Here is a 24,321-nt window from a genome sequence, read left to right as displayed (position 1 = left end):
TTCATGTGATGGAGCCTCGCATCGGGCTCTGCACTGACAGAATGGAACCTGCTTGGGATTCTTTCTCTCTGTCCCTACCCCACTCATTCTCTCTATGTCTCCAAATAAATAAATAAACTAAAAAAGAAAGAAAGAAAGAAAGAAAGAAAGAAAGAAAGAAAGAAAGAAAGAAAGAAAGAAAGAAAGAAAGAAAGAAAAGAAAAGAAAAGTATAGGAGAGAACATCAATAATAAAGAGACTAAATAAAACAGAAGAGTTAGGGGCGCTTGGGTGGCTCAGTCGGTTGAGTGTCCGACTTCGGCTCAGGTCATGATCTCACGGTCAGCGGATTCAAGCCCCGCGTCAGGCTCTGTGCTGACAGCTCAGAGCCTGGAGCCTGCTTCAGATTCTGTGTCTCCCTCTCTCTCTGCCCCTCCCCTGCTCATGCTCTGTCAAAAATAAATAAACATTAAAAATTTTTTTTTAATTAAAAAAATAAAAATAAAACAAGAGTTAAAAATATTAACCTATCTAGTATTTCAGGATGAAAAGAACTCAGGGTCTTGCAGAGATATTTGTATTGTATTTTTCCTTTATTCTATCATCAAGTCATGCTAATATAAACCAAAAACACAACTTGAGCTAAACACACATTTCACTCATGACTAATTACGAAGCAGGCATTTCAAGTCAGCATTAAGCTAATGTTTTTAGAACAATTATTTAATTTTCAAGGTCCAATATCTGTTGAGTAAATCACCAATTTCCATTTCCTTCTTATTTAATATAAAAAAATCAAATTAGTAGAAAGCTATTTCACAGCTGTCTTTAAATTAAACCATAGTCAAGAGCACACAGCATTGCCAAATCAAACATTCTTTTTGTTCCAATATCATAGAACAATACCAAACGTTACATTTTACTGTGGAGTTTTAAGCTGGGCTTCATAATCTCAGATTTTAACTTGTGATTTTTCACAAACGACTCAAATATTGAAATGCATATTTCTAAGGACAGGGGTTGGCAGCAGAGTATGAAACATATATGTTCTTTTTAAGTCAACTTTTGAAAATAAGGATTTTAGGAATCACCAGCTCAGCTATTAAACTTCTTTGCTGGTAATCAGTTTTTCTTGCATTAAGTAGCAAAGTGGATCCTAGTAGCAAATGTAGACCTTCAAAGACCTTCAAAGAGCAATCAACAATCTGATTTCTTCACAGTTTGGGTGAATGTTTAAGCGTGCAATTGCTGTTAAACTCAGGAACACATTTGGGACAAGGCTTGGAGAATTATGAAACAAGTTTCGTTTCTTCAGTGGCTTTATTTCTTTCCCAAACATAAAAGAATAGTTTTATAGAAGTAGACTGGTCATTTTTTATTATAAAATAATTCAAGTAAGCGGTTTTCTGTTTTAACTGATAAAGACAACACTTCATTGCTATTAATTATAATCAAGCCCTTGCCATTTTTCCATATAGAATGAGTATATGTTCCTTTGTTAATGTTTAAAATCATACCACAAATGGGTTAACTTATTCACATATATACATTGTTGTTTGTAACGATTATCTCTGGGTAGTGGATCCCTAAGTGCTTTTTGTTTTCTATTGTATACTCTGCTGTATTTTACAAATTTTCTACAAAGAGAATGTATTCTTTTCATAATAAAAAATTGGGGGAGGGGGTAGGCACCTGAGTGGCTCAGTCGGTTGAGAGTCCAACTTGATTTTGGCTCAGGTCATGATCTCATGATGGTGGGATCAATACCCACATTGAGCTCCATGCTGCCTGCTTGGGATTCTCTCTCTCCCTCTCCTTCTGCCCCTCCTCTGCTCATGTGCACATGAGCACACACATTCTCTAAATAAATAAATAAATAAATAAATAAATAAATAAATAACTAATTAAATAAACAAATAAACATTTTTTAAAAATTTAGGAGTGATGTCAACAAGATGGTGACATAGTTGTTCCTGACTTTGCTCCCCCACACCAGAACAAACACCACTCAAGAATAAGACCCACTGAGAGAATCCTAGAACACAAAAATGAGGCTGAAACACCCCCACGTCACAGACACAGGGAGAGACTGCATTCAAAGGGTAAGAAGTGACTACATGTTGACCACATTGCCCCTACCCTGAGATAGCACAGCACCACTTGGAGAGGTCTCCCCTGAACCTCTGGATCTTCCAGTGAGAAGAGACCCAAGAGGAATAGCCAGTCATCCCCAGTGTTGGGTCACTTTAAGGAAGTCCCTACTCTGATCTCACTCCATGGAGATTGCTGGGGAATCTGCAGGGCCCAGCCACTGGGAATCTGACTGTGACAAAGGAGGCAGGGGCTTACAACAAACAGGACAGTCAGACTGAGTTCATGCCTGCAGTGCACAAGAAGTAATCCCAACCAGGGGTTTTTGCTTACCTGCAAAACTCTGACCAGGGAGCTCAGCAGGTAGGAGATCTGCCTGATTTAGTTCCTCAAATGAATTCTGCCAGCTCTAAAGCCTGGCTTGCCCCAGGCCCAAGCCAAGGACCTGAATCAGAGCTCCACCCTCTGTGGAGTGCCTTATGGCCCCATCTGACCAGAAGGGCTGGCACAACTGGAATCTGCGGTCCAGCAGCAGCAGTAGAGCAGAGAAGTGGATGGGCAGAGCTGACTGTCCCCGGAACAAAGCCAGTACCGGGAGTGGAGTGTTCCCACACTACACACAAGCGGAGGGGTCAATTCACAGCCCAAACTGAGGGTAACTTCTGGCTCCTCCCGTGAAACTTCAGAGTAGCCTGAAGTAGCCTCTCCCCTTCCCACCCAGACAAAGGAGCGTCAACATAGCCCCATCCCTGTGAACAGTGGCTTTCGACCCCATCTGACCAGAAGCACTGTGACAACTCCTGGAAACTGTGTGGCCCAGCAGAACTCAAACTGAGAGGTAGACAGCAGAGCCAATAATTTGACAAGCAAAGCCATGGTCCTGTTCATCCAGGGAACGTGGGATGTGGGTTGGTTTGAGTTAAGACAACAAAGAGCATCTGAGAATCTCCCACGGCATTTGAGAATCTAATTCACAGCTCTGCTCATTGCTGAATATAGCCTTTAGTACGTCTGACCAAGGAAACTAATACACAAGATGCTACACAGTCCATTCAACAGCACTGCTTACTGTGGCACTGGAACAGAGAGCGCAGCCCAGGCTTCCCCCCTCTGCAGAGAAGAGCCAGTGGCCTCACCTGACCAGGGAATTCAGTGTACAGTCTGACCTGATTTGGGTCGCTCAACGATGAGCCGTCTGGGCCCTGGATCCTTTCCTACTGCGCAGGCAACCCAGAGACCATCCTACAACCTCGCTTGGGTAGGGGACTGAGCCAGCCGTTCTATCCAAATGTTCTCTGCCAGTGGCACAACCCCCCACCTAATCCTCAGAGCTCAAACCCTTACCTCACCCCAAAACAGACAATAGCATGCCCCACCTGCCCAACACCGCCAAGAAATCCAAACTGAGCTGACTGGTTAAGAACTGTCTCTGCGAAAGCAAATCTTTAAAGACTGGAAGGGGAGCCTGATTGCTCAAATGTACAGGTACAACATACAGAATCAAGGAACATGAAAAATCAGGTAAATATGATACCAAGGAAAGCTAATATAGCTCCAATAATTGATCCTAAAGAAATGGAAATCTATAAATTATCAAAGAGTTTAGAATAATCCTCTTAAAGTTTAGTGAACTATAAGAAAACACAAATAAATTAAATTAGGAAAACAATGCATGAAAAAAAAACAAGAAGTTTGACAAGGAATAGCAACCATCAAACAAATTAAGAGACATAACCCCCCTTTTTAAAACTAGGATTGTAAGTGAATTATGTACCATTATTACTATGTTGCAGAATCTAACTATGACTATATATTTACCATTATTGGTGGGATTTACACTACCTGTGTTTATGTTAATTAGCATTCTTTTACTTTTGCTCAAAGAACTCCCTTTGGAGGTCTGGTGGTAAGGACCCCCCTCAGCTCTTGTTTGTTCAGGAAACTCTTTATCCCTTTGTTTCTGAAGGACTTCACTGGCTATAGAATTTCTGGTTGACAGTTATTTTCTTTTGGTATTTTAAATATGTCATCTCATTCTCTCCTGGCCTGAAAAGTTTCTACTGAGAAACTGGTCAATAGTCTTATGGAGTTTCCGTGGTATATAACTTCTCTCTTTTCTCTTGCTCTTTTTAAAATTGTCTTTGACTTTTAACAACTTAATTACTATGTGTCTCAGCATAGTCCTATTTGTGTTGACCTACTTGGGATCCTTTATCCTTTGGGCCTCATAGATCTGAATGTCCATTTCTCTCCCCACATTCTCTGATTGCTTTAAATACAGTTTCTGTTCTTTTTTCTTCTTCTGGAATTCCCATAATGTGAATAATGTTTGTTTTGTGTTTCATAATTCCCAAAGGCTTTCTTCAATCTTTTTTTTTTTTTTTTTTTTTTTTTAGTTTTTGCTTCTCTGGAGAATTGTCAATATCCCTTTCAATGTCCTTCACGTAACAAATTCTTTCTTTTACATGGCAAAGTCTACTTTTGAAAATCTCTATTGAATTCTTCAGTTGTATTTTTTAACTCTAGATTTCTTTGTTTTATTTTTTTTTTCAACGTTTATTTATTTTTGGGACAGAGAGAGACAGAGCATGAACGGGGGAGGGGCAGAGAGAGAGGGAGACACAGAATCGGAAACAGGCTCCAGGCTCTGAGCCATCAGCCCAGAGCCTGACGCAGGGCTCGAACTCACAGACCGCGAGATCGTGACCTGGCTGAAGTCGGACGCTTAACCGACTGCGCCACCCAGGCGCCCCTAGATTTCTTTGTTTTAGATGGTGCCTATTTCCTTGTTGAACTTCTTGTTTTGTTCATACATTGTTTTCCTAATTTAAATGCACACTAAAAGGATCATTCACTGTGATCAAGTTGGATTTATTCCTGGAATGCAAGGACAGTTCAATATATACAAATCAATGTGATACCCTGCAATAGAACAAAAAAATGAATCATCATAATCTCAATAGATGCACAAAAAGCATTTGACAAAATTCAATATCCATTCACAATAAACTCTCAATAAAATAGGCAGAGAGGAACATATCTCAACATTATAAAGGCTATATATGACAGGCCCACAGCTAATATCATACTCAATGATAAAAGGCTAAAAGTTGTTCCTCTAAGATCAGTTAAAAAAAAATGGGCAAAAGAACTAAGTCTTTTCTCCAAAGAAGATATATGAAAGGCCAGCAGGTATGTGAAAAGATGCTCAACATCACTAGTCATTAGGGAAATGCAAATTAAAACCACAGTGAGGTATCTATCACCTCATGCCTGTTGGAATAGCCATCATCAAAAAGACAAGACAACAACTGTTAGTGTGAATATGAAGAGAACCCTTGTGCATGTTTGTAGGATTGTAAATTGGTTTAGCCACTATGGAAACAGCATGGAGTTTCCTCAAAAAAAAAAAAAAAAAAAATTAAAAATAGAACTACCATATGATCCAGCAATTATGCTTCTGGAGATACATCCAGAGGAAATGAAAACTCTAACTCAAAAAGTCATCTGCACCATTCATAGCAGCTTAGACGTGGAAACAACCTAAGTGTCCATTGATGGATGAATGGATAAAGAAGTTGTGATATAGGGCTGCCTGGCTGGCTCAGTTGGTAGCACATGTGACTCTTGATCTTGGGGTCATGAATTCAAACTCCAAAAAGGGTGTAGAGGTTACTTAAAAAAGGCAGAAGCTGTGATATATATATGTAAATATGAATATGAATGTACATCATATATGAATATCACATATGTATGTTATTTAGCCATAAAAAACAAAGAAATCCTACCATGGATGGACCTTGAAGGCATAATATTAAGTAAAGTAAGTCCAAGAAAGACAAATACTGTATGATCTCACTTATATGTGGCATATTAAAAACAAAAATCCCCAAACTTCTAGAAAAAGAGATCAGACTTGTGGTTACTAGAAGTGGAGGGTAGAGGGAGGGGGAGTTGGAAGAAGGTGATCAAAAGCACAAAATTCCAGTTATATGATAAATAAATACTAGGAATGTAATGGACAACGTGATGACCACAGCTAACACTGCTGTACAATATACAGGAAAGTTGTCAAGATAATAAACCTAAGAATTCTCATCACAAGAAAAATTTTTCCCTTTTCCTCCCTCTTTTTATTGTACCTATATGAGAAGATGGACGTTAGCTGAACCTACTGTGGTCATCATTTCACAATACACGTAAATGAAGCCATCATGCTGTATGCCTTAAACTTATGCAGTGACGTATGTCAATTATTTCTCAATAAAACTGGCAAAAAAAGAGTAATATACGCAAGTAGATTACAGTTATTTTTATAGTGGAATATCAAACAGGAACGAGAATATTAAAAACTACCAATATTCAAAACAATGTGAATGAATCTCGTGAGAATATTTAATCAATCACATGTAGAAGCATAATGTGATTCCATTTCTATAAAGTCCAAAGCCTGCACATGATAACATGAATCTCAAACCTATGTTTTTAAAAGTTATGATATTGGTTACCCTGAGGGTGAGAGTGTAGTAGCAGTGAGGGGACACCGAAGGGGCTTCGCGATACTGGTTATGTTCCGTCTGTGATCTGAGTGCTGATTACAAAGATGTATTCACTTTATGAAAATTCACTCAGCTGTATACTTGTAATTTGTACACTTTTCTATACGTGTGTATTAAAAAATACTTCAAAATAAAAAAATTTAAATCCCTTATATATTTTATATGCCAATATCTACCATGTGAATAAATGCACAGGAAAAAGACTAGAAGGAAACCAACCAAAGGTAGTCTCTCATTCATTCATTTGTTCATTCATCCAATGGCTACTTACTGAGAACCTACAATACCAGGTATGGTGCTGGGTACTGGACAAGGCCAGGTACTGAGCACTGCATTCTCCAGGAGTGAATTTTTTGTATTTTTCTTCTTCTTTTTATATTTCTAAAAAGTTATTGTGAATATGTTTTTACTTATAACTGGGCATTATATATATTTAGTTTTTAAAGATTCTGATAGAACTGTAGTTCAGAAAGGGGTGTATTGATACAACTTTGTAGCCATGTTCTAATAGATGAGTTTTTGAGATATTTACTTATTTTTGAAGTAACATTGGTATTCCCCAGGAGCTTTTCCATACCCTTTGTAAAATTTATTCCTTTAGCAAAAAGAAATAATAATTTTTAGAAAAAAGTGTATTTTTATTAGTAAGATCTTATATTACGTTCAACATCTGCCTATCTTAATATAAGTATGTACATTTTTTGAAGAACAAATTTTTATTTGGAGTTAATTTATTACATAAATATTATAAATTTTTTTATCAATAACAACATTTTGGGGTAGTAAAAATATAAAAAATATATAGTGTAAAATGAATTTGAATTCATATAAATACAAATTATCTATGCCATGACTTTTTGTAAATGAGATTTATCTTTTTCACTCTTTTTCTTCTGTTTCTCTTCTGCTTGTTTTTCAGAATAGTCTTTAAGAAGATGATTCAGCTGTGGTTCACATTGGCTTGCATGTTGTAATCCATCTTCCCTTCCTAAAAAAGAGGTAAAACGTGAGACGACGATATTTCAGTCATCTCACACAGTGGCAAAGTCAGAGCTAGTCCTACCTGAACCACTCCAAGCACTAACTCAAGAGTCATTTTTAATTCAAAACACTTGAATTAAAGATATTTTTATATTTTACCTTCACAGTGTTGGATCACACGTCCCCAGAGTCGATTTTTCCGCAAACAGGCTAAATTTCCCACGATCAATAAATGCCTCCTTCCTCTGGTCAATGCAACATTCATTCTTTTTTCTGAATCAATAAATCCTACTTGTCTTGTCCTTACACAGGACAGAATAATAATCTCCTTTTCAGCTCCCTGAAAAGCATCTACTGTGGATACCTGCACGGCTTTAATATCAGGATGATCAAAGTCCACGGCATTGAGTGAATGACAAAGCTGTGGAGGAAAAGACGAGATCACACAGGGAAGAGACCATGAAGAACTTAAGCCCTGAACCTATTCACAGCAGCCATTTTTATTTAACTAGTAGTGGATAATTTTCATTTTTTAATGATTCACATAGATTTGGTAGTTTCTAAAGTGATTCATAAATAACTAGATGACAATATAAATTAGGAAACAAAAGCAAAAGTGATGATTTATCTATTGTTGGGGAATTCATCCAGATATACTAATTCAGAGTTGAAAATTAATAATAGAATAGATGAAAAATATTTTAAAAAAGAAAAAAAGTAAAAACTAGTTAGAAGTAATTGGTTTACATGTACATTAATATCTGCTATCTACTTTTGATTTATTAATAAAATGAAATAATAATGAAAACATTTTGGAAAACAGAGATTGAATCCCATCTGGCCCAAAACACAAAGCATACACTGTTATTTTCTTCCCTCTAATTTGTTTATTTGCATTTTTGCCCTAACAGCTGTAAACTGAATTTAATTAAACCTTGTTAGGTTTACATTTAATTATACAGAAAAAAAGCCAGACCACACAAAAATCAGAATTTTTAAAAATGTTACACTCCCAAAAGTTTTTTAAGTACCAAACCCAACTACTACTCAAATGTAACTATCAAATATTGTAACAAAAAGTCCCAATATTGAAGTGTCATAATACGATACAAACCTTGTACATCTGGGATTTGTATAATGTTATCACCCCGATCACCGAGCCTGCTATTCCACTTACAATCAGTGATTGAATCAGCTTGAGTGTAAAAGCAGCTTCTGCCACATTATGAAAGCTGTTATCTCTTTCAATCTGGAATATGAAACAGAGCCTAAATTATATTTCCCAGAAAGGCTGTGGAAAGACCAAGAAAACCATATAAACAACAACAATAAAATTAAACCAGGAAACTAAACCATGTTGACTCTCATTAATGTCATTTACCTGCTCCAGTCCTTTAACGTTATAGAAACACAGAGTTGGGAGCCATTCCAATAAAGGGCTCCTCTCTGTTTCTGAAATGCCATTCATGAGGTTTCCTTCATAAAAGAGATCATTAGAGATAGCACTGATTGCAGGGTGACAACGGTATTGGGTTCTCAACAGAACTGGCTTATGACCCTAAGAAATTTAAATGAAGAAAAAAAAATTAAAGCATTTTTTTCCTTAGGGGGAAAAAAAAGATTAGTATTTAAAAATTTAAAAATATCAACATACTGTGCTCTTAGTAAATGAATTACAACTATGATCAAATAGACTATAAATAACAATTTTTAATTACTAAAAATATCTTCATGGTAACCTATTATTTACACCACAAAATTATAAAGCATGTCAAATATTAGACTTATCTAATAAGTTTGGTGCCTAACATTAGGTGGTTTCATAATGTATGTGGAGTTGACCTGACACTAAATTGAAACGGAATCTTTAAAACATATATATCTGAGGGGCACCTGGGTGGCTCAGCCGGTTAAGTGTCTGACTTCAGCTCAGGTCACGATCTTGTGGTCCGCGAGTTCGAGCCCTGCGTCGGGCTCTGGGCTGATGGCTCAGAGCCTGGAGCCTGTTTCCGATTCTGCGTCTCCCTCTCTCTCTGCCCCTCCCCCGTTCATGCTCTGTCTCTCTCTGTCCCAAAAATAAATAAACGTTGAAAAAAAAAATTTTTTTTAAACATATATATTTGAGGGGCACCTGGCTGGCTCAGCTGGTTAAGTGTCTGACTTCAGCTCAGGTCATGATCTCATGGTTTGTGGGTTTGAGCTCTGCATCGTGCTCTGTGCTGACAGCTCGGAGCCTGGAGCCTGCTTTGGATTCTGTGTCTCCCTCTCTCTGTCCCTCCCCCGCTTGCGTGCGTGCTCTCTCTCTCTCTGTCTCTCTCTCAAAAATAAATAAACATTAAAAATTTTTTAAAAATGTTAGAAAGAGTTGTTGATAGCTCATTAATTTTCCTCCTTGGGCACAAGCCATCTTATATTCTGAATCCTCAAAGAAGTTTCCAATCTTGTTAGTGCATCATAAAATCCACATTCCATCCAAGTTAGAGCTCTTGTAGAGCATGCTCTGTGTTTGCAAAATGTTCTGGAGCACTATTTGAACATTTTGAATAACTACAAGGTACTCTAACAATAATAATGCATAGTTAAAGGCAGGATTAATGATCACACAGACAAGGTATCTTTTATGGAAGAAAAACAGTAAGGAAAAAAACAGTCCTTGTATTATTTGGGGCATAAGTTTGCGGATGAGTCTAAGTCAGTGGACATGTGAAAACCTCTGCCAAAAATACACAATATGCTCAAAGTACAAAAATTCTCAAATGATTTTTTTTTTATTCAAAGGACCATTATTTAGTACTAGAAACAATGTTAGAAAAATGATTAAATCATGGTATATTCACATAATATTTGGTGATTAAAATATTTGTGACAACAGTGATTACAAAGCTAGTAATAACACAGGGAAATGGCTTATTATAATGCAAAGTTTAAAAAAAGGCAGGAGAGTAACTACATGGTATGGTTTCAACTATGTAAAAATACATATTTTTACAGATTTATTGTGATATAATTGACATTTAACATAATTGTGTAAGTATAACACAATTGTATAAGCTGAAGGTGAACCATGAATTGATTTGATATTCATATATTGCAAATTGACTACCACCATAGCATTAGGTAACACCTCTATCACATCACATAATTAGGTAATTACATTTCTTTTTTAATAGTGAGAGCATGCAACATCTACTCTCTTAGCAATTTTCAAGTATATGATATTATTAACTATAATTACCATGCTGTTAATTAGATCCCCAGAACTTACTCATCTGATAACGGGAAATTTATGCCCTTTGACCAACATCTCCCTCTTCCTACCTTTCTACCTCCTAGCTCATGGTAACCACCATTCTACTCTTTGTTTCTATGAGGTCAGCTTTTTTTTAGATTCTACAGGTAAGTGATAACATACAGTATTTATCTCTTTCTGATTTATTTCACTTAGCATAATGCTCTCAAGGTATATCCATGTTGTTGTAAGTGGCAAGACTTCCCTCTTTTTTTATGGCTGAATGATATTCCATTGTGTGCACATATATCAAATATATGTATTCTTACAGTGTATATATTTGATATATGCAGACACCCCTAGGATAAAAGCTGGAAGGAATGATACCAAAATATTACAAAGGATTTTCTCTTGGGGGCAGTGAGGTTATTATAGATTTTTTTTAACCTTTTAGTTTTCTGTAGTTTCCACACTTTCTATAATGAATAATAGATATTATTTTTGTTTCTTTTAATTAATTCTGAACTAGTTCAAATATACAGAAAAGCAAAAAAATATAATACTCATCTATGTACCCCACAAATCTGACATTAGTATTTAGTCATCTTGCTTCAGATTTCCTTTTTGTTAAAATATGAAATGTGGCATAGATAGCTATGCCTCCCCACCTGCCCCCGCGCTCATCTATTTCCTCTACCACCTTCTCTAGAAACAGCTCCAATACTAACTGTGTTTTATGGCATTCCCATGCAAGCTTTATATGTTCCATACATGGGCATGTATGTATGAATAATACACATTATTTGCTGTGTTTCTGAAATTCACATAAATTGTATTTTATACTATGTATATCTCTTTGTACCTTGCTTCTTTCAACATCTACTATGTTTATGAGAATGATCTATATGGATCAAGTTCATCACCTTGAATGTTTTATATATTCCATTTCGTAAATTCAATTCCATTATATTCTACAAATAAATCCACTTTTCAGTCTATCTTTATTTGCCCTTTTAAAATTCCCTCAATAATCTACTTCATGTTTTAAAAATCATCGACAACAGATAAGTGAAAGAGGAAAGAGCATAACGGCATGCATTGTATGGTAGCATTTGTAAAAGAGGGGGGAAATATTTTATGTATTTGCTTATGATGGCATAAATTATCACTAGAAGAATACAAGAAAAAGATGACAGTGCTTTGGGGGAGAAAAACTGAGTGGTTGGGGGACAGGAGTAAAAGTCTTCACTCTACTTTATGGTTCCTTTAGAATTTGCATTTTGAATCATGTGACTAGGTTACCTATTTAAAAATGTTTTCAGAATCTAAACAATTTTTTAAATTAAGATTTTTAAAAAGCCAATGGAAAGATCTGATTCAAAAGAATCTGAACATGGACTTATCATGGAAGGGGTAGAAAGTTGTGCAATTCAATTCAGTTACAATTAATAACTCAAGATAATTGAAAGCTTGAGTCTTCACAAAATTGAGTACAACTCAACTCAAAACAACACAACTTGAAACTCAGTGTAAGGGGAAACTTCTGAAAAAGGTGGAATAACACTGCCTTGCACAATCCATTCTCCAATATCTAAAGAAACATCTACAACAATATATTAAAAACAATAGCAAAGGAAAAATTCAGTAGCCATGCACCAAAGAAAGGTTTAGAGACAACTCAATGCCATAAAGTTTATAAAGTGCTTATCAAGAAACAGCATTCTAAAGCAGAAGGGAGAGGGGCGCCTGGGTGGCTCAGTCGGTTAAGTGGCCGACTTCGGCTCAGGTCATGATTTCGCGGTCCGTGAGTTCAAGCCCCGCGTCGGGCTCTGTGCTGACAGCTCAGAGCCTGGAGCCTGTTTCAGATTCTGTGTCTCCCTCTCTCTGACCCTCCCCCGTTCATGCTCTGTCTCTCTCTGTCTCAAAAATAAACGTTAAAAAAAAAAATTAAAAAAAAAAATTAAGCAGAAGGGAGAAATGCAGTACAGATCTTTCTTGACTTATGATGGCGTTACATCCTGATGAACTCATCATAAGTTGAAAATGGAAGTGAAAATGCATTTAAATTAATACACTTACCCTATAGAACATCATAGCTTAGCCTATTCTACCTTAAACATGCTCAGAATACTTACATTAGCTAGCAATTGGGTTAAATCATCTAACACAAAGCCTAATTTATAATGAAATATTGAATATTTCATGTAATTTATTTAACACAATACTGAGAGTGAAAAATAGAATGGCTGTATGGGTGCAGAATGGCTGTAAGTGTATAGGTTGTTTACACTCATGACCATATGGCTGACTGGGAGCTGTGGCTCGCTGCACTGCCCAGCATCATGAGAGAGGATCTTACATCATATCGTTAGCCTGGGAAAAGATCAAAATTCAAGATTCAAAGGATAGTTTCTACTAAATGTGTATCACTTTCACACCATCATACAGTTGAAATTGTTAAGTCCAAATATTGTAAGTCAAGGACCATCTGTATGGTGAGATTCCTAACTTCTCTAGAAGTCATAACATAGAAATTGCTCCTAAGAATAGTAATGAAAGAGGGAAAGTGATCTGAGCAGTTAGTTTTTAGTGAAGTGAAGGCTCTGAGGATGAAACATCAAACTGGGGGGACACCTGAAGTCCAAGAATATTCCTTGTCTGGGAAAGGGACAATACCTCCAACTATGTGGAATGAATCCTGATACCGGATATTTAATAAAACCTTAGAATTGAGAGAGCCCATGTAAGCAAAAAAAGGCAGTACACGTTCTTAACTTTTTTTTTTTTTTTTTTTTTTACTTATTTTTGAGAGAGAGAAAGAGAGAGAGAGAGGGAATGAACAAACGGGGCAGAAAGAGAGACACACAGAATCCGAAGCAGCTCCAGGATCCAAGCTGTCAGCATAGAGCCCCACGCAGGGTTCGAACCCATGAACCGTGAGATCACGACCTGAGCCAAAGTTGGACGCTCAACCGACTGAGCCACCCAGGTGCCCCAAGACAGTACACATTCTTAATTCAGTTCTATTCCAGTCCCACACCTACCCCACTCCCCACACCCTATTTTCAGGGTACTAAGAAAATACAGAATCTGAGAGCTACCCAAGCAAGAACATCAGGAGATCAAGCAGGAATGGCAACTGTGCTAACACACTACAGCTTCCCCTCAAACTAACAAGATAAAGACAATGCAAACACTATGTATAGAACGCAGCCTAGACAAAATATAACCAAGAAACAGAAGAAAGTTTTCCTCAAGTCTCAACCTTTAGAATATAATCAGAATGTAACTGAGTGAAATAAAATCTCAACCGTGAGATGATGAAAAGACAATGAGATTTAAAAAGATAATGAGGGGCGCATGGGTGGCGCAGTCGGTTAAGCGTCCGACTTCAGCCAGGTCACGATCTCGCGGTCCGTGAGTTCGAGCCCCATGTCAGGCTCTGGGCTGATGGCTCAGAACCTGGAGCCTGTTTCGGATTCTGTGTCTCCCTCTCTCTCTGCCCTTCCCCCGCTCATGCTCTGTCTCTCTCTGTCCCCAAAATAAATAAACGTTGAAAAAAAAAAAAATTAAAAAGATAATGAGATTAAAAGGGAAATTTCAATCCTAAGAAAACAAACTAATTTTCAAAATAGTATCATTAGAGAACTAAAGGAAGCAAAGAACAAATGGAATTTCTTCATAAAACTCACTACAACCCAACTCAAAACTCAATGCAACTTCAAACTCAATGTAAGGGGAACAGACATATTAGAAAGCCTTCACAGATAATGAAGACAAAAAATTAAAGTAACATTAATGGAAACAGATAAAGATACCCAATATAAAAATAATCGAGGGGCCTTTGTATTTTAGACCAAATGTGTCTCCGACCCCAGTTCCTATGTTGCAGCCCTAAACCCCACAGAGATGATATTTGGAGGTGAGGCCTTTGGAAGGTAATTAGGTTCAGATGAGGTCATGAGGATGGGGTCCTTATGATAAGATTAGTTTCCTTATTAGAAGAGGAAGAGGCCAGAGTTTTTTTCTCATTCTACCATGTGAGGACACGGCCAAGAAGAGCATTCTTACCAGGAACCAAATCTGAAGGTACCTTGATCTTGGCCTTCCCAGCCTCCAGAACTGTGAGAAATAAATGTCTGTTGGTTAAGCCACCCAGTCTATGGTATTTTCTTACAGCATCCTGCACAGACTAAGCTACTGGTAGAGAATTCATCAGGTAGAGCAGAACCCTTTCCTGAAACAAAGAAACAAGAGTCTCCAGTTTGAGAGAACTTTTATTACAGAACGATTAGTTACAGAAAGCTCCACACTGAGATATACTGTGGCAAATTTATAAACTTTAAGGTTGTAAAAAGAGTTATTGTATCTAGGTAGAAAAAATAAATCATTACAAGGGGAAAATAATCAGGCTGGCCCTAAAATTCACAGCAATACTTGATGCAACTATTCAATAAGCCAAGATGCCTTTTACATTTAAAAGCAATGGACATTTTGAAACAAAACGGACTCAGGAAAGTATGTATCTATAAGTCATTCTTGAAAAAAAAAAATTGATGATGAAGTCCAAAGCACCCATATGAATGACACTGAAACTTCTAAATATAGAACTAATTCTAGGGTCACCTGGGTGGCTCAGGTCATGATCTCATAGTTTGTGAGATCGAGTCTTGTGTCGGGGCTCTGTGCTGACAGTGTGGAGACTTTTTGGGATTTTCTCTCTCTCCCTCTCTCTCTGCCCCTCCCCCACATGCATGCGCACACGTGTGTGTGTGCGTGCGTGCATGCGTGCTCTTTCTCTCTCTCAAAATAAACATTTTTTTAAAAAATTAAAAAATATATAGAATGACTCTAAACAATCGTACAAATTATGACTATAGAACAAAAAGAATAATAACGTAACTAACAAAAACAGGAATAAGGGAAGGGATAAGAAAAGGGGGAAAAGCATGAGAGCACTAATATCTCTACCGTTTAGAGCAAAGCAATCAATCCATCCATCTAAAATCTCTTGTTAGAAGGATCTTTTAGGAAATACTATCTCTTAAGGGTGAAGAAACATTTATTTGAGATTTAATCATTCTTTTAGTTTCATTTCCATTTTTCTTCCTCTGTTAAGAAAGTAGAGATTATTGGGTGTCTGGGGGGCTCAGTAAGTTAAGCATCTGACTTCAGTTCAGGCCATGATCTCATGGTTCATGAATACAAACCCTGCTTCAAATGAGCACAAGCCCCACTTTGGGTGAGCATGAGCCCTGCTTTGGGTGAGCCCCACTTCTCTCTCTCTCCCCCCCCCTCTCTCTCTGTCCTTTGCTCGGTTACACCCTCTCTCTCTCTCTCAAAAAAAGTACAGATTATTGAAAGTTCAAACAGCAAAGTAACTCCTTAAATGCAATTTAAGCTAGCAACACTGATAAAATTTTTCTTTTGGTAGATTTTCTATATTCTTTTGGCCATAATATTTTAATCTTCTGCTTATAAAAATAGCTTGATTTTGAACATTGCATCAAAACAATAGTAATAATAAATAGATAAGCAAATTGTGGTACATGCATACAATGGAATATTATTCAGCCATAAAAAATTAAATAATATAGACCAATGGAATAGAATAGAGGGTCCAGAAATAAACCTGCACATAGTCAACTGATTTTTGTCAAGGGTGCCAAAACCATTCAATGGGGAAAGGACAGATTTTTTTGACAAATGGTGCTGGAAAAACTGAATATATGCATGGGGGAAAAAAAAAACTGGACCATATCTTATACCTTTACAAAAATAAACTCAAGATGGATCAAAGAATCTTAAGTTAAATGTAAGACCAAAACTATAAAACTCTTGAAGAAAACACTGGGGAAAATTTGTATGATACTGGATGAGGTTTCATGGATATGACCCCAAAAGCACAAGCAACACAAGAAAAAAAAAATAGATAAACTGGATTTCACCAAAATTACAGAACTTTTGTTCATCAAAGGAAACTGTCAAGGGGCGCCTGGGTGGCTCAGTCAGTTAAGTGTCTGACTTCAGCCCAGGTCCTGATCTCACAGTTCGTGAGTTCAAGCCCCACGTCAGGCTCTGAGCTGATAGCTCAGAGCCTGGAGTCTGCTTTGTATTCTATGTTTCCCTCTCTCTCTGCTCCATCACTGCATGCACTCTGTCTCTCTCAAAAATGGACAAAGGTTAAAAAAAGAAAAAAAGAAAAAAGAAAAGAAAAGAAAGAAACAGACTCTTAACTACAGAAAACAAACTGATGTGGTTACCAGAGGGGAAGTGGGTGGGGGATGGGTTAAACAGGTGATCAGGACTAAGAAGAGCACTTACTGTGATGAGCGTCAGGTGTTGTATGGAAGTGTTGAATCACTACACTGTACACCTGAAACTAATATTACACTGTATGTTAACTAACTGGAATTTAAATAAAAACTTAAAAAATAAAAAATAAAGAGAATGGATTTAAAAAAAAAACCATAAAATTATTATATGACCCAGTAGTAGCACTTCTGCATGTATACTCAACAGAACTGAAAGCAGAAACTCGAACAGGTATCTGTATACCAATGCTCATGGCACTGTTATTCACAATAGCTGAAAGACAGAAACAACCCAAATATCCATCCACAGATGAGTGGATATATGAAATGTGGTATTACATACAATGGAATATTATTTGGTGTTAACAAGGAATGAAATTCTGACACATATTACAACATGGACACACTCTGAATGGATTATGCCAAGTAAATAAGCCAAACACAAAAGGACACAAATCACATGATTATACTTATATGAAGCACATAGAGGAGGCAAATTCACAGAGGCAGAAAGCTGAATAGAGGTTACCAGGTGCTCAGGAAAGAAGAGGAATTATTGTTTAATGGGTACAAAGTTTCTGTTGGGATAATGAAAAAGTTCTAGATATGAGTAGGGAGATGACTACAGTACCATTAAGAATATTTTTATTTAATGTAATACAGTATTGATATATGCTATAATGTGGATGAACCTCAAAAACTCGGTGCTAAGTGACATAAACCAGGCGCAAAAGGTCACATATTGTATAGATTCTGGGTTGTATATGATATGAAAGTTGTAAGATTGTATGACATAAAGTATACTGACTAGATACGACTATACAGACTGAAAACAGACTGGTGGTTGCCAGGGTCTGGAGAGAGGAGGGAATGGAGAAACTGCTAAATGGGTATGGGTTTTTATTTTTGGGTGACAGAAGTGTTTTCAAATAGAGCCCGTGTTTACACAGTACTGTGAACGTATTAAATGCCACTGAATTATCCACTTTTAAAACGGTTAATTTTACATTATGTGAATGTCACCTCTATTTAAAGATACATTATCACCACTGTTATTCAACACAGTATTGGAAGTCTTAGCCTCAGCAATCAGACAACATAAAGAAATAAAGGCATCCAAATCGGCCATGAGGTGAAACTTCCACTTTTCGCAGATGACATGATACTCTATATGGAAAACCCAAAAGATTCCACCAAAAAACTGCTAGAACTGATTTTGAATTCAGCAAAGTTGCAGGACATAAAAACAATGCACAGAAATTGGTTGCATTCCTATACACCAACAATGAAACAACAGAGAGAGAAATAAAGGAATCAATCCCATTTACAACTGCATCAAAACCCATAAAATACCTAGGAATAAATCTAACCAAAGAGGTGAAAAATCTATACACAGAAAACTATAGAAAGCTTATGAAAGAAATTGAAGACACAAAGAAATGGAAAAAGATTCCATGCTCCTGGATAGGAAGAACAAAGATTGTTAAAATGTCAATACTACCCAAAGCAATCTATATATTCAATGCAATCCTTATAAAAATAACGCCAGCATTCTTCACAGAGCTAGAATAAACAATCCTAAAATTTGTATGGAACCAGAAAAGACCCCAGATAGCCAAAGCAATGCTGGAAAAAGAAAACCAAAGCAGGAGGCATCACAATTCCAGGCTTCAAGCTATATTACAAAGCTGTAACCATCAAGACAGTATGGTACTGGCACAAGAACAGACACTCAGATCAATGGAACAGAATAGAGAACCCAGAAATGGAACCACAAACATATGGCCAGCTAATCTTTGACAAAGCATATTTATCCAAGGGATATAGGTATGCTGTTTTGAAGGGGCACATGCTCCCCAATGTTTATAGCAGCATTATCAACAATAGCCAAAGTATGGAAAGAGCCCAAATGTCCATTGATGGATGAATGGATAAAGAAGATGTGGCATACACACACACACACACACACACACACACACACACACACACACACACAATGGAGTATTACTCGGCAATCAAAAAGAATGAAATCTTGCCATGGGCAGCTACATGGATGGAACTAGAGGGTACTATGCTAAGCGAAAGTAGTCAGTCAGAGAAAGACAAATATCGTATGACTTCACTCATATGAGGACTTTAAGACACAGAACAGATGAACACAAGGGAAGGGAAGCAAAAATAATATAAAAGCAGGGAGGCGGACAAAACATAAGAGACTCTTAAATATGGAGAACAAACAGAGGGTTACTGAAGGGGTTGGGGGAGGGGGGATGGGCTAAATGGATAAGGGGCATTAAGGAATCTACCCCTGAAATCATTGTTGCACTATATGCTAACTAACTTGGATGTAAACTAAAAATAAATACATAAATAAATTAATTAAATTTTTAAAAAGATACATTAATAATTAGGGGAGACTGGGTGGCTCCATCGGTTAAGTGTCAGACTTGGTTTAGGCTCAGGTCATGATCTCATGGTTCACGGAGTTTGAGCCCTGCATTGGGCTCTGCGCTGACTTCTTGGGATTCTGTCTCTCCCTCTCTCTCTGCTCCTCCCCTGCTCAGGATCCCTCTCTCTCAAAATTAGTAAATGTTAAAAAATATATATGTGTATATTAATAATTAATTTAAAAAAATTCTTTTAAATGTGAAGCAGCACTCTACAACAGCTCTACAATAGGGGACATGGATAATAAAGACATTATAGAGTTTTTTAAGATTTTAGAGCAAAAGCAATATATTTACTACCCACTATTAAAGTAGTACCTGGGGAAAAGATTCATTATATAAAAGGGTACTTAAATTACAAGGTGCTAGTTATCTTTAAGAGGGGTACTTTCTAAACAGTTACAATTATTTTAGGGCAGGGACTAAGTCTTCTAATATTTTCATTTTTGATCTATCTACACAGTATATAATCCATAAATGATAATTCTGCATGAATTGAACAGTAGTACCATTAAGCAGAGCCGATCAAAAAGAGTTTGTTCTAATCCATTTTCATGAGCTGCATCAGAACCCTGAATAGTAGGAGGAAGCTGTTTGGGATCTCCAACAAGAATCAGCTTTTCACACTCAAACCTAAAAACAGAATTCCAAAAATTAATCTAAGCAATAAGAGAAGGCATGCATTGACATCATTTGCTGCACTATTTTCCAACATGTATTCCCAGAGTTCTGGGAACTAACAAGGCTTAATAATGCTAATAAATGTATTAAAAGGCTTTGAACTTAGTAAAAAACCCCTTACAATTTTTTCCTACATAAAACGTACTAAATGTCCCCTTGCCTCTGCATGGAATTAGCATTTTGCACAACACGTTTTGAGAAACAATGACTTTTAAATTCTATAAACTTAGAGGCTTTCATAGGAAACATTTGGCTTAAACTCTTGCTTTAGAGATGAAATAAATTAGGTTCCTGGGGCTAAATGTCTTTTTAAATTGAGGTAGGATATCGTGGGAAAATGTCCAATTTTTTGTAGAAAAACTTGTATCTAAATCTCAACTCCATTATATTCTATGGACACAACAAGTTATTTAACTTCTCCAAGCTTCAGCACTCTTACCAGTAACCTGGATATGCTACTACTTTGCATAACTGTTATCAGGACTTCGTGCAGTATATAATGTGTTTAGTATACAGCAGGTGCTTCACATAACAGGAAATATTTCTTGTTACTCATATTAGCATCATTGCTTCTATTGTTAAATAGATTAACCCTATTACTCCTCTATCCTCTGTGCAGGACCTTACTATTCCTCCATTCCCGGCTCCTGAGTGGGGTGACCAACTCATATTGGTTTGCTTAGGACTGTCCCAGTTTAACCTAAAATTCCCATGATGCGGGACCTCCCAAGTCCTGGGAAAATCATGACAGTAGGTACTCGTTCCCTCATTAACTGGGGATAGAACAAGGATTAGAACTCAGGCCTACTGAGTCCAAGTCTAGCACTCTTTCCACTGCCTTCAGGATCCCTCAGTTAGAGATGCTTTAAAAGCACAATGTTTCAATTAACTGATACAGCTTAGAAGATTTTATAGTCTTCTAAATTTTATTGGACAAAGTTTCATTTTCAACTTATTTTTCTGTACATAGTTTATATCCTTTCATAATATAAATTTTATTTTCAGAACTTAAACACTGGAACTTTATCAAAGTAAGCAACTGAAGAACATTCTTCAGTAGACTTAGGTTCTCAAAATAGGACTAAAGAAGAACCTCTAATCTAGGTGAGAAACCTGCAAGGTTCTCTAGTAAAATTCTAGCACTAGTGTTATCAAGGCTTTAAAAATTATGTGATCTATCATCAGGGAAATGTAAATCAAAACTACAAGGAGATATCACCTCACACCTGTTAGAATGGCTAAAATCAACAACCAAAGAAACAACAGGTGTTGGCGAGGATGTGGAGAAAAAGGAACCCTTGTGCACTATTGGTGGGAATGCAAACTGGTACAGCCACCATGGAAAACACTGTAGGGGTTCCTCAAAAAGTTAAAAATAGAACTACCCTATGATCTAGCAATTGCACTACTAGGTATTTACCCAAAGGATACAAAAATACTAATTCAAAGGGATACACGCACTCTTATGTTTACAGCAGCATTATTTACCATAGCAAAGATATAATAGCAGCCCAAGTGTCCATCCACTGATGAATGGATAAAGAAGTGGTGTATACATACAATGAATATCATTCAGCCATAAAAAAGGAATGAAATCTGGCCATTTGCAATGACACAGATGGAGTGAGAGTATAATGCTAAGTGAAACAAATCAACCAAAAAAAGACAAATACCATCTCATTTCACTCATATGTGGAATTTAAAAATAAACAAGAAAGGGAAAAAAATAAGAGAGGTAAACCAAGAAACAAACTCTTAACTACCGAGAACAAACAGATGGTTGCAAGAGGGGAGGTAGGTGGGGGGAATGGGGTGAAATAGATGATGGGGATTAAGGAGGGCACTTGTGATGAACACAAGATGATGTACAGAATTGATGAATCACTATATTGTATACCTGAAACTAATATAACATTGTATATTAACTCCCTGGAATTAAAACGAAAACTTTAAAAAGAATTATGTGATCCAAATGTCTCAACTGTGATCTAACAAAATTTTGACACATTAACCCCTCTCAAGTTCCCCTCTGCATTCTTTTAAAAGTCACTTTAGTACCTAAACTGTTAAAAATTTTCCAAAAGTTTGGTAAGAGTTTGAAGTGCAAAATTATTTGAAATATTATGATATCTGAGTGTGTTTTGGAAAGGAATTTTTTAGGTTACCTTGCAATGGGAAGGAGAGAGGCCGGTTCAGTTATTTGACTACACTCATCCAGCACAACTACAGGAAATTTAAGATCATTCATGCATGGGAATGGGCAGGCTGCACAGGTAACTCCAACTACCCGCACCTTTATTACAATAAGAATATTATTAATTAACAAACTTTTAAAAAATAAGACAATGTATTTACCAAAGAACTTGTAGGCTAAAATCAGAAACGAGCTGTCCTAATTTAATTACTGGCAATCAGAAATCATAGGTCACTTTATTTCCACATTTTTGTCATTCCCACAGAGTGAATGGAAATCACAGCATAGAGGCTACTTAAGCCACAAGCCCCTTAATAAGAACAAATAAAAGACACATTTTGATATTCACAAGGGAGGTATTACAGTGTCAGAATTTAAAACGTTAAGGATGATATGCATATTTTATCCTTCTAGATGAAGCTAAATAAACACCACATGTGTTATCATCAACACAGGCCAAAGTGCTCCACGAAGAGCACTGAACACACTAATGAACTGCACTCTAGGATTTTAACTTACTTAAGAAAGTAAAGATGGCTACTTCTAAACAACAGTAAATTAGTGTCCTTGTGGCTTGTAAGTATATTTGAATCTTATACGAGAATACCATTATTCTCAAGGCAAAAAGCCTGATGTAAAAAAAAAAAAAAAAAAAAAAAAAAGCTCATATTTAATCTCTGCAACTAAATATAAACAAGAGGAAAATGACTGAATTTTCTAATTACGTGTGGCCATTGTACTAGTGGTCTAATAGCTACACACACACACACACACACACACACACACACACACGCACACAAACACACATGTGTGTATAGATACACATACACACAAGCATATATACATTTTTTTTCCTCTCTTAACAATCTGAAGTATAATTCTACTTCTTGGTAGCAAGGGCAGTCCACACAAACTGACCAAAATTTTGTCAACAAATGTGATTGACAAAAATATGCTTTACAAATTAAACACTGCCTCCGTAGGCCCTGTGAAACAAGAAATATTATAAACTCCTTATTTTCTTTAATAATAGATAACATTTATCACATACAATAACCCTTTTTCAGTTAGGTTTTCCTCTTGTTAAAAACAAAACCAAAAATCCCAAGTCCCCATTTATATTAGAAACTCCACAGTTTTTAAATATTCAGCTCTTGCGAAAGGATCCAGCAGGGGACACCACACTGTAGCACTATACATTCTCATGGTACCACTCTCAAATGGCATTCCTCATTTAATTTCTGGGAACTGTATCTGATAAGACAACCTTAGAATGAGAACCTTGAAGTTGTGACCCAGGAAGCAGTTTTTTTAGTTAAATAAATATCTAATACAAAAACCTAAATAACTAAGTTTTCTTTAAAATATCATATCATTATTGAGGAGGGCACTCATTGGGATGAGCACTGGGGGTTGTATGTCAGCGATGAACCATGGGAATCTACCCCAAAAACCAAGAGCACACTTCACATGCTGTATGTTAGCCAATTTGACAATAAATTATATTGAAAAATAAAATAAAATACTGTATTATTTATATATTTTAATTGTCCTTGTATTGCTGAGGTTCTAACCACAGAAGAGATTTTTATTATTGATCTAGGAAATAGTTAACCACGAAGCATTTTTTAAAATTAATTTTATTGGAAAGACATGCCACTTTAGAAATGTGTTAGCTCTGACCTTGGAAATTTGCTAAATAAACTTTAAGAAAAATATTTCCTTTAAAAGAGTTCTCATTTGTGAACAGATATTACCAGTGAGCAACAGATTATGCTATCTGGGCTTTCGCTCAGAAAATTATCAAAGAAGTCGTTAACAATTATTCTTACATGTCAATATTATG

At 36.6% G+C, this 24,321-nt stretch overlaps 1 protein-coding gene and 1 long non-coding RNA gene across 8 annotated transcripts in view; one reads left to right on the top strand and one right to left on the bottom strand.

Moving 5' to 3' along the window:
• Window positions 1–1,913: 1,913 nt before the first annotated feature.
• LOC123593720 lies at window positions 1,914–7,768 on the top strand. Its single transcript, XR_006710479.1, has 2 exons — window positions 1,914–2,081; window positions 7,549–7,768. It is a non-coding gene; the product is annotated as an uncharacterized LOC123593720 (long non-coding RNA).
• Window positions 6,419–24,321, bottom strand: part of ZGRF1 (zinc finger GRF-type containing 1) — a 92,311-nt gene continuing 74,408 nt past the window's right edge. For 3 of the 7 annotated variants that reach the window (XM_045469960.1, XM_045469990.1, XM_045469977.1), the window contains 6 exons: window positions 22,447–22,574; window positions 20,110–20,233; window positions 8,992–9,168; window positions 8,725–8,859; window positions 7,770–8,031; window positions 6,421–7,617 (listed from right to left, as the gene is read on the bottom strand). In XM_045469960.1, coding sequence (XP_045325916.1) covers window positions 7,472–7,617; window positions 7,770–8,031; window positions 8,725–8,859; window positions 8,992–9,168; window positions 20,110–20,233; window positions 22,447–22,574 — 972 coding nt within the window. In that variant the 3' untranslated portion in view covers window positions 6,421–7,471. Of the gene's footprint in view, window positions 7,618–7,769; window positions 8,032–8,724; window positions 8,860–8,991; window positions 9,169–20,109; window positions 20,234–22,446; window positions 22,575–24,321 lie in introns of all 7 variants that reach the window. The other 4 variants (XM_045469995.1, XM_045470003.1, XM_045469971.1 and 1 more) reach the window with 3 other exon arrangements.

The sequence above is a fragment of the Leopardus geoffroyi genome, chromosome B1, assembly GCF_018350155.1.
Source record: "Leopardus geoffroyi isolate Oge1 chromosome B1, O.geoffroyi_Oge1_pat1.0, whole genome shotgun sequence".
In the NCBI taxonomy this organism is placed as follows: Eukaryota; Metazoa; Chordata; class Mammalia; order Carnivora; family Felidae; genus Leopardus; species Leopardus geoffroyi.
The sequence above is the reverse complement of the archived record's forward strand: the minus strand, read 5'-3'. Positions and strand labels throughout refer to the sequence as shown.